The sequence below is a fragment of the Oncorhynchus mykiss genome, chromosome 8, assembly GCF_013265735.2.
Source record: "Oncorhynchus mykiss isolate Arlee chromosome 8, USDA_OmykA_1.1, whole genome shotgun sequence".
In the NCBI taxonomy this organism is placed as follows: Eukaryota; Metazoa; Chordata; class Actinopteri; order Salmoniformes; family Salmonidae; genus Oncorhynchus; species Oncorhynchus mykiss.
This window is the reverse complement of record NC_048572.1, coordinates 76,628,842-76,646,422: the sequence shown is the minus strand read 5'-3', so window position 1 is coordinate 76,646,422 and position 17,581 is coordinate 76,628,842. Positions and strand designations below refer to the sequence as shown.

At 44.6% G+C, this 17,581-nt stretch overlaps 1 protein-coding gene across 10 annotated transcripts in view; it reads right to left on the bottom strand.

The window, feature by feature from the left end:
• The window catches only part of LOC110530656 (ephrin type-A receptor 3), a 193,719-nt gene that overhangs the window by 74,106 nt on the left and 102,032 nt on the right, over positions 1–17,581 (bottom strand). For 5 of the 10 annotated variants that reach the window (XM_036986286.1, XM_036986290.1, XM_036986289.1 and 2 more), the window contains exons 7-12: positions 12,462–12,797; positions 9,640–9,752; positions 8,849–9,011; positions 2,322–2,430; positions 625–775; positions 297–356 (exon numbers count right to left, since the gene is read on the bottom strand). In XM_036986286.1, coding sequence (XP_036842181.1) covers positions 297–356; positions 625–775; positions 2,322–2,430; positions 8,849–9,011; positions 9,640–9,752; positions 12,462–12,797 — 932 coding nt within the window. The remainder of the gene's footprint in view (positions 1–296; positions 357–624; positions 776–2,321; positions 2,431–8,848; positions 9,012–9,639; positions 9,753–12,461; positions 12,798–17,581) is intronic. The other 5 variants (XM_036986283.1, XM_036986284.1, XM_036986291.1 and 2 more) reach the window with 1 other exon arrangement.

Below are 17,581 nucleotides of genomic sequence, written 5' to 3'. Positions count from 1 at the left end.
CAGATCATTCATATTAACCTTCACACACAATACCCACCCCTAACAGACACCAGTCACCCCCCCTTACTAATACTTCCTTTTCTGCAATTTACACTTCAAGCCTCGCATTACCTTTCAACTAAGTCTCAACAATACAGAGAAAACTACAGCAGAAGTTGTAGCCTCCTTGTAAACACACAAATTATGGCAACAAGACACAGACCATGTTTATGCCTAGCTCCAGTAGATTTATTTGCTCATAATGTAGTCAGGGAAAGATTTAGTAGATTTTAGTAAGCTTTTAGAAAGTGACTTACACTACTTCCTGGTGCTGAGCTCGATGTTGATGCCTCTACAGATGTTGATGGGATCAGACTCTAAATAAAACACATAGTCACACATAGTTAGTCTCTGCAATAGTTAGTTAGCTAGATAGCTAACGGTTAGCTAACGTAACCTAACGAAGCTAACGTCACCCTGCAAAGTTACAAATCACATCACCAGATAGCAGCTTGCTAATTACACTGATAAGCTTTGCAATGTCAAGCCAGCGTATTATGAAAGCCAGCTAGCTAGATTTTGGTTTAGATAAATAAATGTAGTTCGCCAGCTAGCTAGTTAGCTAGGTAATGTTAGTTACGTTACCACAGCTTGACTTGTTTTCTGCTGCTCTGATGTTGGCTGATCGGATGACTTCATCTTTGAAGTGAAGGGGAAAATCGATGTTCGACGCCATGGCAACCCCATCAGTTGAGACTTCAGTTCCGTTTCGAAATCCTCTGGCTGAAAGTGCTGGCTACAAATGCAGACATTTTGATATTTCTCACGTCAACTGGATACACAGGCCGGTACTACGTCCTGAAATCGCCAAGAACTCTGGATATTGTGGTTTGCTTACAACCAGGAAATGTAGCTGTCCTAATTCTACTGGTGAGACGCAGAAAAGCTCGGTATTTGCGGGTAAGTGAGGATATTCAAATTTTTCATGACACATATGATATGTTAATAACATATTAATGTACATTTATAGTGAAATAGAGCAGCAGTGAAATTTATCTTCAACCTAATTGTCCTAACCTGCTACGTCAATCCCGCCGACCTGCTACACAAATTCTCCTAACCTGCTACGTGAGTTCTCCTAACAGCTACGTGAGTTATCCTAACAGCTACGTGAGTTATCCTAACCTGCTACTTGAGTTCTTCCTAACCTGCTACCTGCTACGCGAGTTGTTCTAACCTGGTACGTGAGTTCTCCTAACCAGCTACCTGCTACGTGAGTTCTCCTAACCTGCTACCTGCTACGTGAGTTATCCTAACCTGCTACGTGAATTCTCCTAACCAGCTACCTGCTATGTGAGTACTCCTAACCAGCTACGTGAGTTCTCCTAACCAGCTACGTGACTTCTCCTAACCAGCTACATCAATTCTCCTAACCTGCTACGTGAGTTCTCCTAACCAGATACATGAGTTATCCTAACCTGCTGTGAACAGTCACTTTCTGACATTAACTGCATCCCATCAAGTCACAATCAGAAAAGAGGGTTGGAGGGAGAGGTAATTGTTGGCGGTATATCGACCCCCCTGTAAAACCTAGTTAACACCTCGCCTGCCTTCCAGCCTGTGAAATCTGATTAGCTGTATGTGTGTGTCTGTGTGTACTTTTAGTAAACCAGGATTAACACCCTGCCTGTCGGCCATCTAGCCTGTCTTGCCATTTTCTTCTTCAACCTTTCAACTTTTACGTATGTGAGCGTGTTTTATGTGTGTATTTGTATGTTATTGTGTGTGTGTGTGTGTGTGTGTGTGTGTGTGTGTGTGTGTGTGTGTGTGTGTGTGTGTGTGTGTGTGATTAGGACGGTATCCACTAACTAGATTTCACCCAGTCAATAATTAATAGGGCACTCAGCCTGATAGGCAATCACCCTTAATCAATACTAATGTTTTTACAGACCTCAGAAGTGTGTGTGTGTACGGTATGTCAATGTGTGTGTGTCGAGGGGAAAAATAGCTCTTTAATCTAGTCAGTGCGTATATAGGATAAGCATTAATTTACAGACATTATAAATCACTGGCCTGTCATCTCTCTCTCCTCTCCTCCTTTGGTACAGGAGAGCTGGAGCCTAACTCAGACTGTCTGGACTGCATCCAAGAAGAGTTCTCTCCTTTCCTCCTCTCCTCCTCCTATCTCATTTCTTCTCTCTGGTTCTCTTCTTTAATTTGACTCACTAGTCTAGCCTGCATATAACACCACTGGGTTTACAAATGACCTTCGCTGAACATTAGCTAATTTTGCCTGAAGGTACATTTCAGTGTGTGTGGGAGTGTGTGTGTAGCACTCTTACCTGCCACTGACAACAAAGCAGGCCACCAGGAAGATGAGCAGTACGATGCCTCCAGTGATGGACACAGCCAGGATAGTAGACTGGTTAGGGTCTCCTATGGCCAACATGTCTGAGACAGGGAATCACAGGCAAGAGAAAGGGTTAACACATTGTGAGAAGGTGTGTCTATGTGTGTGATCAGAAATACAGTGTAGACATTGTTAATGTTGTAAATGACTGTTGTAGTTTTTTTTTAATGGAATATCTACATAGACGTTCAGAGGCCCATTATCAGCAATGGTCACTCCTGTGTTCCAATGGCACGTTGTGTTAGCTAATCCAAGTGTATCATTTTAAAAGGCTAATTGATCATTCTGAGAAATAAAGGCTATTCCATGTGAGAAACTGCCAAGAAACTGAAGATTTCGTACAAGGCTGTGTACTACTCCCTTCACAGAACAGCGCAAACTTGCTCTGACCAGAATAGAAAGAGGAGTGGGAGGCCCCTGTGCACAACTGAGCAAGAGGACAAGTACATTGGAGTGTATAGTTTGAGAAACAGACATCTCACAAGTCCTCAACTGACAGCTTCATTAAATAGTACCTGAAAAACAACAGTCTCAACGTCAACAGTGAAGAGGCGACTCCAGAAGGCCAGTATCCCGGAGTCGCCTCTTCACTATTGAAGTTGAGAGTGGTGTTTTGGGGGTACCATTTAATGAAGCTGCCAGTTGAGGACTTGTGAGATGTCTGTTTCTCAAACTAGACATTCTAATGTACTTGTCCTCTTGTTCAGTTGTGCACTGTTGCCTCCCACTCCTCTTTCTATGCTGGTTGGAACTAAATGTTTTTTTCTTTCAAAAACAAGGACATTTCTAAGTGACCCCAAACCTTTGAACGGTGGTGTAACTAGGAATAAAGTGACAGATAGTAAAGAGTAGCAGCATATGATGATTAAAAAAAGTTAGCACAAAAAAGGGGTCAATGCAGAAAGTCTGAGTAGACATTTGATTAACTATTTAACTAACTATTGAGCAGTCTTCTGGTTTGGGGTTAGAAGCTGTTCAGGGTCCTGTTGGTTCCAGACTTGTTGTGTCTGTACCGCTTGCTGTGTAGAAGCAGAGATAACTGTCGTTGACTTTGGTGGCAAAGACTCCAGCTTGTGAGTGTGTGTGTGCGCGTGCGTGTGTGTGTGTGTGTGTGTGTGAGTGTGTGTGTGTGTGTGTGTGAGTGTGTGTGTGCGCGTGCGTGTAAGAGAGTGAGAGAAAGAGAAAGGGAGATTGAAAGAGAATGTTCTCAGCACACTCTTTCATGATAAAAAAAGCATTTTCCATTTCAATATTCCTCAAACACAGGAGACTGTAAATACATGAGAGTTTTCCTGTGCTGTCCAAATGGATATGTTAACATTGTACATAACAAGCCTGCTTTAAAAGTTTCTGTGAAACTACATTGATTTTTACACTGCAATAATCGGGCCATTACTCAAAACAAATACCTCATTTATCAAGTTTAGCCAAGCACGAGCATGCATTTGTGTGTGTGTGCGTGTGTGCGTGTGCGTGTGCATGGGCAGCCAGCCCATTCAGGCAAATCAATGCCGCCGGGCAGCGATAGATGGCCATTGGTCTTCTATTCCATTCCCTAACATCAAACACACACACGAAGAAGACTTAGTAAGTAATCAACAATAACATTGATCCCACTTCGTAGAATTGATATGACTAATATTCAGTCAGCTCAATCTTTGGTTTTCATTTCATGAACTTGAACTAAACGATTGATCAGATTCACATTTGATTTACATGATCGATATTCAGTCGAGGTGAACATAGGGCTGGCACAATAATCATACAATCATGTAACCGACAATTATGAACAATAATGGTGAAGTAAAACAATGATTTGTCTTACATATATTTTAGGAGTTTGGGGGGGTTCAACTTTAATTTTCAGACATTAGTAAATATAGTTTACCCAATAGCAGTTTTTATTTTTCCATTAGGAGGGTAAAGTAAGTAATTATTTTACTCGCAGAACGACATATTCAGGAGGAAAAGCTTAATTTCCAAAAGATCCAAGCAGTCAAAAGCATTTGTTTTTGAGACGAAGGTGTCACCAAACCTATGTTGTATTCATTGGGTATGGTATGTCATCAGATTAAAAAGACGTAGTATTGAGAATGTCGATATATGCCTCCCTCGACACTAACAATTGATTGCTCAGCACTGGGAGCGAACTCCTGATGCTTGGAGCCGTGCTGCTCAGACCACTGCGCCATCCCAGTTCACAAGGCTCTAGTAAGCCATGATAATACTTGATTACACTTGATGGAATAGGAAGTTTTTTTTTTATTACTATTTTGTTTTAAGCCTTCCCCAAACCATAGCCAAAACCTTAACCACTCGGTTTTAACCCTGCAACCAAGTGGAATTAACCCTGTGACCACGTGGAAATACAGTGTCAAAAATAGATCATCATAAATACTTAGAATTTCTAAGGAAAACAATGAGATCTTGTTGCGACCATAGCAACAACAAAAAAAGTTCAACAAAAATTACAATTTAAAAACCGTCAATTGCATGACAATTAATTATTACCCAAAATTCCATAATCGTCACAGCCCTAGTTGAATTTGAGACAATGTCATGAGCTGGATTTTCATGTCCTTCCAATATGAGACTGAAAGACAGTAGAAAAAGGGAGGAGTAAGCAGAGCTGGGAGATATATCTTTCTTATAAGGTATGCCGTTAAGGCATACCGGTATGGATATTTACAATACCGTCTAGAAAGATATTTTGGTGCACTGCTAAATAAATGAACAGTTATATAAATTGGACAACTTTACTGTCATCTTTGTTCTAGTTTGGTTTGTTATAAAACAATCAGAATGGAGAAAGACCGTTAAAATGCTTGGGCCAAGTCAAAAGTTTGGACATTCATTCAAGGATTTGCCTTTGTTTTTACTATTTTCTACATTGCAGAATAATAGTGAAGACGTCAAAACCATGAAATAACACATATGGAATCATGTAGTAACCAAAAAAAGTGTTAAACAAATCAAAATATATTTTTGATTTTAGATTCTTTGCCTACATGACAGCTTTGCACACTCTTGGCATTCTCTCAACCAGCTTCATGAGGTAGTTACCTGGAATGCCATTCAGTTAATTAACAGCTGTGCCTTGTTTTTTTATTTGATTTTTACTTAGGCAAGTCAGTTAAGAACATATTCTTATTTACAACGACAGCCTAGGAACAGTGGGTTAACTACAGTGCCTTGCGAAAGTATTCGGCCCCCTTGAACTTTGCGACCTTTTGCCACATTTCAGGCTTCAAACATAAAGATATAAAACTGTATTTTTTTGTGAAGAATCAACAACAAGTGGGACACAATCATGAAGTGGAACGACATTTATTGGATATTTCAAACTTTTTTAACAAATCAAAAACTGAAAAATTGGGCGTGCAAAATTATTCAGCCCCTTTACTTTCAGTGCAGCAAACTCTCTCCAGAAGTTCAGTGAGGATCTCTGAATGATCCAATGTTGACCTAAATGACTAATGATGATAAATACAATCCACCTGTATGTAATCAAGTCTCCGTATAAATGCACCTGCACTGTGATAGTCTCAGAGGTCCGTTAAAAGCGCAGAGAGCATCATGAAGAACAAGGAACACACCAGGTAGGTCCGAGATACTGTTGTGAAGAAGTTTAAAGCCGGATTTGGATACAAAATATTTCCCAAGCTTTAAATATCCCAAGGAGCACTGTGCAAGCGATAATATTGAAATTGAAGGAGTATCAGACCACTGCAAATCTACCAAGACCTGGCCGTCCCTCTAAACTTTCAGCTCATACAAGGAGAAGACTGATCAGAGATGCAGCCAAGAGGCCCATGATCACTCTGGATGAACTGCAGAGATCTACAGCTGAGGTGGGAGACTCTGTCCATAGGACAACAATCAGTCGTATATTGCACAAATCTGGCCTTTATGGAAGAGTGGCAAGAAGAAAGCCATTTCTTAAAGATATCCATAAAAAGTGTTGTTTAAAGTTTGCCACAAGCCACCTGGGAGACACACCAAACATGTGGAAGAAGGTGCTCTGGTCAGATGAAACCAAAATTGAACTTTTTGGCAACAATGCAAAACGTTATGTTTGGCGTAAAAGCAACACAGCTCATCACCCTGAACACACCATCCCCACTGTCAAACATGGTGGTGGCAGCATCATGGTTTGGGCCTGCTTTTCTTCAGCAGGGACAGGGAAGATGGTTAAAATTGATGGGAAGATGGATGGAGCCAAATACAGGACCATTCTGGAAGAAAACCTGATGGAGTCTGCAAAAGACCTGAGACTGGGACGGAGATTTGTCTTCCAACAAGACAATGATCCAAAACATAAAGCAAAATCTACAATGGAATGGTTCAAAAATAAACATATCCAGGTGTTAGAATAGCCAAGTCAAAGTCCAGACCTGAATCCAATCGAGAATGTGTGGAAAGAACTGAAAACTGCTGTTCACAAATGCTCTCCATCCAACCTCACTGAGCTCGAGCTGTTTTGCAAGGAGGAATGGGAAAAAATTTCAGTCTCTCGATGTGCAAAACTGATAGAGACATACCCCAAGCGACTTACAGCTGTAATCGCAGCAAAAGGTGGCGCTACAAAGTATTAACTTAAGGGGGCTGAATAATTTTGCACGCCCAATTTTTCAGTTTTTGATTTGTTAAAAAAGTTTAAAATATCCAATAAATGTCGTTCCACTTCATGATTGTGTCCCACTTGTTGTTGATTCTTCACAAAAAAAATACAGTTTTATATCTTCATGTTTGAAGCCTGAAATGTGGCAAAAGGTCGCAAAGTTCAAGGGGGCTGAATACTTTCGCAAGGCACTGTACCTTGTTCAGGGGCAGAACGACAGATATGTACCTTGTCAGCTCAGGGATTTGACCTTGCAACCTTTCGGTTACTAGTCCAACACTCTAACCAGTAGGCTACCTGCCGCCCCAGCAGTGTATATTTGTGGAATTTCTTTCCTTCTTAATGTCTTTGAGTCAATCAGTTGTGTTGTGACAAGGTAGGGATAGTATACAGAAGATAGCCCTATTTGGTAAAAGACCAAGTCCATATTATGACAAGAACAGCTCAAATAAGCAAAGAAAAACAACAGTCCATTATTACTTTAAGACGTGAACGTTAGTCAAACTGGAAAATTTCAAGAACTTTGAAAAAACCATGAAGCGCTATGATGAAACTGGCTCTCATGAGGAACGCTACAGGAAAGAAAGACCCAGAGTTACCTCTGTTTCAGAGGATAAGTTCATTAGAGTTACCAGCCTCAGAAATTGCAGCTCAAATAAATGCTTCACAGAGTTCAAGTAACAGACACATCTCAACATCAACTGTTCAGAGGAGACAGTGTGAATCAGACCTTCATGGTTGAATTACTGCAAAGAAACCACTACTAAAGGACACCAATAATAAGAAGAGACTTGCTTTGGCCAAGAAACATGAGCAATGGACATTAGACTGGTGGAAATATGTTGTTTAGTCTGATGAGTCCAAATTTGAGATTTTTGGTTCCAACATTAGTGTCTTTGTGAGACACAGAGTAGGTGAACAGATGATCTCTTCTTGTGTGGTTCCCACCGTAAAACATGGAAGAGGAGGTGTGATGGTGCTTTGCTGGTGACACTGTCTGTGATTTATTTGGAAGGCACACTTAACCAGCATGGCTACCACAGTATTCTGCAGTGATACGCCATCACATCTGGTTTGTGCTTAGTGGGACTATAATTCGTTTTTCAACAGGACAATGACCCAACACACCTCCAGGCTGTGTAAGGGCTATTTGACCAAGAAGGAGAGTGATGGAGTGCTACATCAGATGACCTGGCCTCCACAATCACCCGACCTCAACCCAATTGAGATGGTTTGGGATTAGTTGGACCGCAGAGTGAAGGAAAATCAGTCAACAAGTGCTCAGCATATGTGGGAACTCCTTCAAGACTGCTGGAAAAGCATTCCAGGTGAAGCTGGTTGAGAGAATGTCAAGAGTGTGCAAAGCTATCAAGGCAAAGGGTGGCTACTTTGAAAAAGCTAAAATTTAAAAAATATTTTGATTTGTTTAACACTTTTTTGGTTACTACATGATTTCATATGTGGTTACTACATGATTCCATATGTGTTATTTCATAGTTGTGATGTCTTCACAATTATTCTACAATGGAGAAAATAGTAAAAATAAAGAAATACCCTTGAATGAGTAGGTGTTCTAAAACTTTTAACTGGTACTGTATTTAGAAACGTGTTTCATTCAGAAACCATCAAATACCGCACAAAATAAGACAGATATTTTGCTACGATATTTTGTCCATATCACCCAGCCCTAGGAATGGAGGTGAAGAGGTAGAGGTGAGATATTGCAGAGGTAAAAGAAGAGAGGAGAGAAGGAAGATGAAGAGAGTCCAGAAGAGGATGATAGGCGGAGACAGAGAAACATTAAAAGACACAGCAGAGAGAGAGGAAGAGGAAGAAACCTTCATGGCTGGTCTCCAGTTCTATCTCTCCTCCATAGTTGCCGTATCCCCCGTCGGTTCTAGCTCGGACACGGAACACATATGTAGTACCAGGCTTTAGACCGTCTACAGTCATCACATTGGACCTGGTCTTTAGGACTGTGTAGTTCTGCTCTCTCTGGTTCTAATGGGAGAGGAAGAGAGAGAGACAGATGGAGAGAAATAGATGGAGAGAGAGAGATATATATGAGAGAGAGAGAGAGATGTTAAGTGAGTGTGTGTGTCAGTGAAAAACCTCCTTGCAGTGCCTATGATACCTTCTCTAATGAGAGGAGCTTCACTACACTGATTAACACTGTTACTGTGGAATATTACCACTGATCCCTGCCAATAACACACACACACACAAACACACACACACACACACACACACACACACACACACACACACACACACACACACACACACACACACACACACACACACACGCACACACGCACACACAGACACAGACACACACACACACAGACTTCCCACTCCTCTCTTCTCTTGTTCTCTTCATTCACGTTCCTGTTTTATTTAGCCTGCCTGCTGCCCTTGGTGGACATAAACTTCCCTTTCGGGGCCATTCAATGTGCAGAGTGAGCTAAATCAAGTGCACTCCTGTGCTTATCAGATCCATTAAACACTGGCTAGAGAGTCCACACTGGGATTTTCAGGTCTGAGTCTGACAATAAGTAAGAATAGAAGAGAGGGATGAGATGAGAGGAGAAGAGAAGGAGAGAGAAATGGAGGTGTGTATGTGACTCACCTTCTCATAATAAATGACTTCATACTCCACTATGGCTCCATTGGGTCTGTCAGGGCCCTGCCACGCCAGAGTGATACTGTCCTTACTCCTCCTCTCCTTCAGGACTACACTCACTAAGAGAGAAATAGACAGACAGACAGACAGACAGAGAGAGAGAGAGATAGGTTAACCACACTCACTACAGAGAGAAACAGACAGACAGACAGACAGACAGACAGACAGACAGACAAACAGACAGACAGACAGACAGACAGACAGACAGACAGACAGACAGACAGACAGACAGACAGACAGACAGACAGACAGACAGACAGACAGACAGACAGACAGACAGAGATATAGGTTAACCACACTCACTACAGAGAGAGAGAAACAGACAGAAAGAGTTACAGACAGATATATAGGTTAACCACACAGACTACCAGGAGAAAAGGAGAGAGACAGTGGGGGAGGAAATAGAAAGGAAGAATGAGGGAAGAGAGAGACAGCTGGGGAGGAAGAGAGTGAGGAAACGAGATTTATAGATTGATTACCACTGTGCTATAATGACAGTTCTCTGCAGAGTGTAGAACTTAGCTAATGAAAGAACAAAGAGGGGGTCACATACTGTATGTGCACATGTGTATGTAATGACTTTGTGTGTCTGTATCTGTGCGTGCGTGTGTGTGCATGTGTGTGTGTGCTGAGTAAGCCGATGGGTGTCTCTGAGGGGTTCCGTGATGTACATCGCTATCTCTTCACTTTCACCCCCTCACCACAGAGTGCTCGGTGGGCACAGGTAGGTGTTTGTGTGTGTGTGTGTGTGTGTGTGTGTGTGTGTGTGTGTGTGTGTGTGTGTGTGTGACATGTTAAGAGGAGCAGTGTGTGACAGCAGGGGAGACATGTGGAACTGTTAACAAGGTTAATGTCCTCTCCTCCTATCACCCCTCTCCTCCTCTCCCACTCCTCTCCTCCTCTCATAGCCCACTCCTCCTCTCCCACTCAACTCCTCCTCTCATCGCCCCTCTCCTTTACTGCCACTCCTCTCCTCCTCTCCCACTCCTCTCCTCTCCTCTCAAATCAAATCAAATGTATTTATATAGCCCTTCGTACATCAGCTGATATCTCAAAGTGCTGTACAAGGCCTCTCATTGCCCCTCTCCTCCTCTCCCAATCCTCTTCTCCTCTCATCGCCCCTCACCTCCTCTCCCACTCCTCACCTCCGCTCCCACTCCTCTCCTCCTCTCCTCCTCTCATCGCCCATCACCTCCTCTCCCACTCCTCACCTCCGCTCCCACTCCTCTCCTCCTCTCATAGCCCCTCTCCTCCTCTCCCACTCAACTCCTCCTCTCATCGCCCCTCTCCTCCTCTCCCACTCAAGTCCTCCTCTCATCGCCCCTCTCCTCCACTCCCAATCCTCTCCTCTCATTCCCCTTCACCTCCTCTCCCACTCCTCACCTCCGCTCTCACTCCTCTCCTCCTCTCCCAATCCTCTCCTCGCTCCTCACCTCCTCCCCCCTCCTCACCTCCCACTCCTCTCGTCCTCTCCCACTCTTCTCCTTCTCTCATCACCCCTCACCTCCTCTCCCTCTCCCACTCCTCTCCTCCACTCCCAATCCTCTCCTCCCCTCATTCCCCCTCACCTCCTCTCCCATTCCTCTTTCTCTCCTCTCATTCCACCTCTCCTCCACTCCCAATCCTCTCCTCCTCTCATTCCCCCTCACCTCATCACCCCTCACCTCCTCTTCTACTCCTCTCCTTCTCTCATCCTCTCATCATCCCTCACCTCATCTCCCACTCCTCTCCTTGCCCCTCTCCTCCTCTCCCACTCCTCTCCTTCTCTCATCACCCCTCACCTCCTCTCCCACTCCTCTCCTCCTCTCATCGCCCCTATCCTCCTCTCCCACTCATCTCCTTCTCTCTTCCTCTCATCACCCCTCACCTCCTCTCCCACTCCTCTCCTCCTCTCATTGCCCCTCTCCTCCTCTCCCACTCCTCTCCTTCTCTCATCATCCCTCACCTCCTCTCCCACTCCTCTCCTCCTCTCATTGCCCCTCTCCTCCTCTCCTACTCCTCTCCTCTCCCACTCCTCCTATCATCACCCCTCACATCTTCTCATCACCCCTCACCTCCTCTCCCAATCCTCTCCTTTTCTCATCACCCCTCACCTCCTCTCCCACTCCTCTCCTCCTATCATTGCCCCTCTCCTCCTCTTTTACTCCTCTCCTCCTCTCATTGCCCTTCACATCTTATCATCACCCCTCACCTCCTCTCGTACTCCACTCACACTCCTCCTCTCATCACTCCTCACATCTTCTCATCACCCCTCACCCACTCACCTCCTCTCCCACTCACCTCTTCTCCCACTCCTCACCTCCTCTCACACTCCTATCCTCCTCTCATCACCCCTCACCTCCTCTCCCAATCCTCTCCTCTCATCACCCCTTACTGACACATCCCCTACATGTCCTACACACACACACACACACACACGCACACACACACACACACACACACACACACACACACACACACACACACACACACACACACACACACACACACACACACACACACACACACACACACACTCATTTCATATATGTGGCTGGATCCAATGAGCAGCAAATGTAAACAAGTAGTAATTGAGAGTATTCAGCAGAGCCTGATAAGCCTGATGCATAGTCATGAGCCCTGGGTGAAGGGCTTGGGCTCATGTGTGTGTGTTAGACAGTAGTCCAGTGAACATGACTGAGTGGCATTGACTGCTTCAACACTGAGGCTGTAATGTGTGTGTGTCTATATGCGAGCCTAAGCATATATGTATGGCTGTGAGTTCCTACCTGTCTGGCTGGTGGTGACATTAACTATCACAGCTCCTCTGGGTGTAGGACTCAGGTCAGAAACTCCATTCAGGCTCTCAATGGTGAAGCTGTAATTGCTGTGTGGCTGCAGGTCAGTGACCATCACCATAGTCACAGAGAGACCAAACTGCCTCGGCACAAAATGTACGCCGTTACCGCAGGGCGTGCACTTCCTGCGGTCGCCGGAGCACTTCCTGCAGTGGAGGCTGTAGGTGATGTCACCTCGGCCTCCCATGTCAAGAGGGGGACTCCATTCTAGTGTGACACACGTCTCATTGACAGTGGAGATGGGGTTCTCTGGAGCAGAACATGGACCTGAGGAGGAGAGAGGGGCGAGGCGGTGAGTGTGTGTCTATGGTGTGTGTCTATGGTGTGTGTCTATGGTGTGCGTATGTGTGTATGCGTGTGCATGTGTGTGCATGCGTATATGCATATGTGTCCTCGTGTGTGCTGGGATGATAAATGGTGGTTCAGGCTCTGAGCTGATGACATCTCATCAACAGCAAGAGGAGTAGTGAGGCCCAGGGGGCCTGTAAAGCCTGGGCCTTTCCTGATCAGGCTGCCCAGTGGCAGGCCTCTGTAAAGGGCAGCAGGTTAGGGCCAGGGGGAAATAGAGGCTGCCTATCTGATGACAGCAGATGATGTGTGACAGGCAGTCTAATGTATGCCCCTTTCTCTGTCGTCCTCTCCCTTCCCCCTCACATCCTCTCCTCTCTCCCCTATCTTCCTCTCCCTACCCGCTCACATCCTCTCCTCTCCCTTCCCCCTCACATCCTCTCCTCTCTCCCCTATCTTCCTCTCCCTTCCCCCTCACATCCTCTCCTCTCTCCCCTATCTTCCTCTCCCTTCCCCCTCACATCCTCTCCTCTCTCCCCTATCATCCTCTCCCTTCCCCCTCACATCCTCTCCTCTCTCCCCTATCTTCCTCTCCCTTCCCGCTCACATCCTCTCCTCTCCCTTCCCCCCATATCCTCTCCTCTCCTCTCCTCTCCTCTCCTCTCCTCTCCTCTCCTCTCCTCTCCTCTCCTCTCCTCTCCTCTCCTCTCTATCTCCCTTCCCCCTCACATCCTCTCCTCTCCCCCTATCCTCCTCTCCCTTCCCCCTCTCCGCTGTTCCTCTCCCTTCCCCCTCACATCCTCTCCTCTCTCCCCTATCTTCCTCGCCCTTCCCGCTCACATCCTCTCCTCTCCCTTCCCCCATATCCTCTCCTCTTTCTTTCTTTCTTTCTTTCTTTCTTTCTTTCTTTCTTTCTTTCTTTCTTTCTTTCTTTCTTTCTCTCTCTCTCTCTCTCTCTCCTTTCCCCCTCACATCCTCTCCTCTCTCCCCTATCCTCCTCTCCCTTCCCCCTCTCCGCTGTTCCTCTCCCTTCCCCCTCACATCCTCTCCTCTCTCCCCTATCTTCCTCTCCCTTCCCGCTCACATCCACTCCTCTCCCTTCCCCCCATATCCTCTTTCTTTCTTTCTTTCTTTCTTTCTTTCTTTCTTTCTCTCTCTCTCTCTCTCTCTCTCTCTCTCCCCTCTCTCTCTCTCCCTTCCCTCTCACATCCTCTCATCTCCCCTATCCTCCTCTCCCTTCTTCGTGTTCTCTACTGATCTCAGCTCTTCCATGTTGTAATTTACACTCCTCTCTCACCCCTATTTCACCCCCTTTTCAACTCTTTCTAACACCTCTCCTCTCTCACATCCTAACCTGTCCTCACCTTTCAATCCACCCAAACAAGCTCATCTCATCACTTCCTTCCCAGAGAGAGAGAGGCAGAGAGATTATAGCATGTAGAAAGAGAGTGATGGAGAGACAGAGAGATTATAGCATGTAGAAAGAGAGTGATGGAACGACAGAGAGATTATAGCATGTAGAAAGAGAGTGATGGAGAGGCAGAGAGATTATAGCATGTAGAAAGAGAGTGATGGATAGACAGAGAGATTATAGCATGTAGAAAGAGAGTGATGGAGAGACAGAGAGATTATAGCATGTAGAAAGAGAGTGATGAAGAGACAGAGATTATAGCATGTAGAAAGAGAGTGATGGAAAGACAGAGAGATTATAGCATGTAGAACGAGAGTGATGGAACGACAGAGAGATTATAGCATGTAGAAAGAGAGTGATGGAGAGACAGAGAGATTATAGCATGTAGAAAGAGAGTGATGGAACGACAGAGAGATTATAGCATGTAGAAAGAGAGTGATGGAGAGACAGAGAGATTATAGCATGTAGAAAGAGAGTGATGGATAGACAGAGAGATTATAGCATGTAGAAAGAGAGTGATGGAGAGACAGAGAGATTATAGCATGTAGAAAGAGAGTGATGGAAAGACAGAGAGATTATAGCATGTAGAAAGAGAGTAATGGAGAGACAGAAGATCGAGTGAGTGACAGGCATATGTACCTGTGTATGCGCTGGTGTGTGTGTGTGTGTGTGTGTGTGTGTGTGTGTGTGTGTGTGTGTGTGTGTGTGTGTGTGTGTGTGTGTGTGTGTGTGTGTGTGTGTGTGTGGCGAGGAGAGGTGACATCTGCAGAGGTCGTTTCTCATTTCCAGCTGATATCCCCTGTCACATCACACCTGCTGCAACGATGAATGTGATTGATCTGGGTTTGACTGGGTGTACTTGTGTGTGCCTCATACTCTCTTCTGCTCTCTCTCTACCCCCCTCTACAATCCTCTCTCTCTCTACCCCCCTCTACAATCCTCTCTCTCTCTACCCCCCTCTACAATCCTCTCTCTCTCTACCCCCTCTACAATCCTCTCTCTCTACCCCCTCTACAATCCTCTCCCTCTCTACCCCCCTCTACAATCCTCTCTCTCTCTACCCCCCTCTACAATCCTCTCTTCTCTCTCCCTCTTCTTCTCCCCTCTCTCTCTTCTTCTCCTCTCTCTCTCTTCTTCTCCTCTCTCTCTCTTCTTCTCCTCTCTCTCTCCCTCCCCCCCACCCTCTCTCTCTCTCTTGCTCTCTCTCTGTAGGAGATGCATCAGGATGTGGTTTGTGGTTGGTGCCCATCGATGCCCAGTATCTCCGGTAGACTCAGACAGACAGATTTAGAAACAGACCCTATACAGGAGCATCACTAAGTATCAGAGAGTATCAATGAATCATGGTATCAGTGTCATCTGATAGAGTCAGGCTGTATCACAACTGGCCATGATTGGTAGTCCCATATTGCGGCGCACAATTGGCCCAGCGTCGTCCGGGTTAGGGTTTGGCCGGGGTAGGCCATCATTGTAAATAAGAATTTGTTCTTAACTGACTTGCCTAGTTAAATAAAGGTTAATTAAATAAGTAAAAATGAAATTGACGTACAAGGGCGATGCACACAAGTTGGTGACAGAATAAGGGGGAGTTCTTACAGAACACCAGCAAAAAAGCCTCTATTTGCACGTTGCTTGTGAGTGCATTTCACACTACTTTTGGATTATAATTAGATTTTAAGGCTCGTATGACTGTCCTGCTTAATATAATGTTTGTGTCATCATTGAAAATCAGCTGCATTATATATAAAAAAACACTTAAACCTCAACCAGTAAAAAGGCTCTTTGATGGCTTTGATCAATGAGTGTTAGCATTCAGCTAACAACTGCTGCATCCAAACATTTTATTTAGCAAAGATCACAACCAAATATAATTTTAGTGACTGTTTCAAGCAAGAATCAAAACATCATTGTAAGCACATGAGAAGCATATGTAAGCACTCAAAGCTATGATGCGGGCGTGCCCCAAGGGTCAATACTGGGGTCCCTCCTGATCAGCCTGTACATTAATGATCTGCCTTCTGTCTGTACTGGTCTGATGTATGCAGATGATACAGTGAAATATGAGCATGCAGAGAGCAAACAACAAGCTGCACAAGAACTCACTACTGTAATGGTCCAGGTTACAAAGAGGCTCAGTGACTCGTGTTTGCATCTCAATGTGAAAAAAAACTGTCTGCATGTTCTTCACAAAGAGGGCTTCAGATGCTACTGAGACAGATGTCTATGTGTCAGGGGAGAAGCTCCAGGTGGTATCTGATTTCCAGTTTATACAAAATTCTTTTGAATATAGAGGTAGCAAAACTGTACTTCAAATCTATGATACTCCTCCACTTAACATACTGCTTGACTAGTTGGGCCCAAGCTTGCTGTACAACGTTAAAACCCATTCAGTCTGTCTACAAACAGGCTCTCAAAGTGCTTGATAGAAAGCCCAAAACCATCATCACTGTTACATCCTCAGAAAGCATGTTACATCGTCCCGACGCATGTCTTGTATTCAAGATCTGAAAAGGCCTGACTTAAATGGCCTTTCCACTCAGTACTTTTGTTAAAAAGAAAACCCAAACATATGGCAGCAGATCCACAAGGTCTGCCATTAGAGGTGACTGTATAGTTCCCTTAAGGATAAGCACATTTAGACAATCTGCTTTCTCTGTGAGAGCTTCCTATGTTTGGAATACACTGCCATCAGACACACATAACTGCACCACCTATCACACTTTCACAAAAACATGAAGACATGGCTAAAGTGTCACGCCCTGACCTTTTTATGTCTCTATTTTGGTTTGGTCAGGGTGTGAGTTGGGGTGGGCATTCTATGTTTTGTGTTCTATGTTTTCTATTTCTTTGTGTTTGGCCGGGTATGGTTCTCAATCAGGGACAGCTGTCTATCGTTGTCTCTGATTGGGAACCATACTTAGGTACCCTTTTTCCCACCTGCGTTTGTGGGAAGTTGACTTTGCTTAGAGCACTTTCCTTTTGAGCGTCACGGTTGGTGTTTGTAGTGTTTATTGTTTTGTTTGGTGTCATTTTGATTTAAATAAAGAAAATGTACGCTCACCACCCTGCACTTTGGTCCTCTCCTTCCAACAGCCGTGACATAAAGGCCAATCAGATTTGTGAACATAATCCCAAGTTGTGTATTGCCGCTTTCCATGTTGTCTGTAGCTTGTGAGGTGAGGTGTTGCTTTTATGGATTTTGTCTTGTTGCTTTTTGTGCTAAGTTCCTGTCTGCATGATATGTCTTGCTTGTCTTATGTTGCTCTGCATGTGCTCACTGCTCAATGAGTGCCTGTATTTTTATTGTAATTATTTTTAACCTGTTGAGTCTAGGGGGCAGTATTTAGATTTT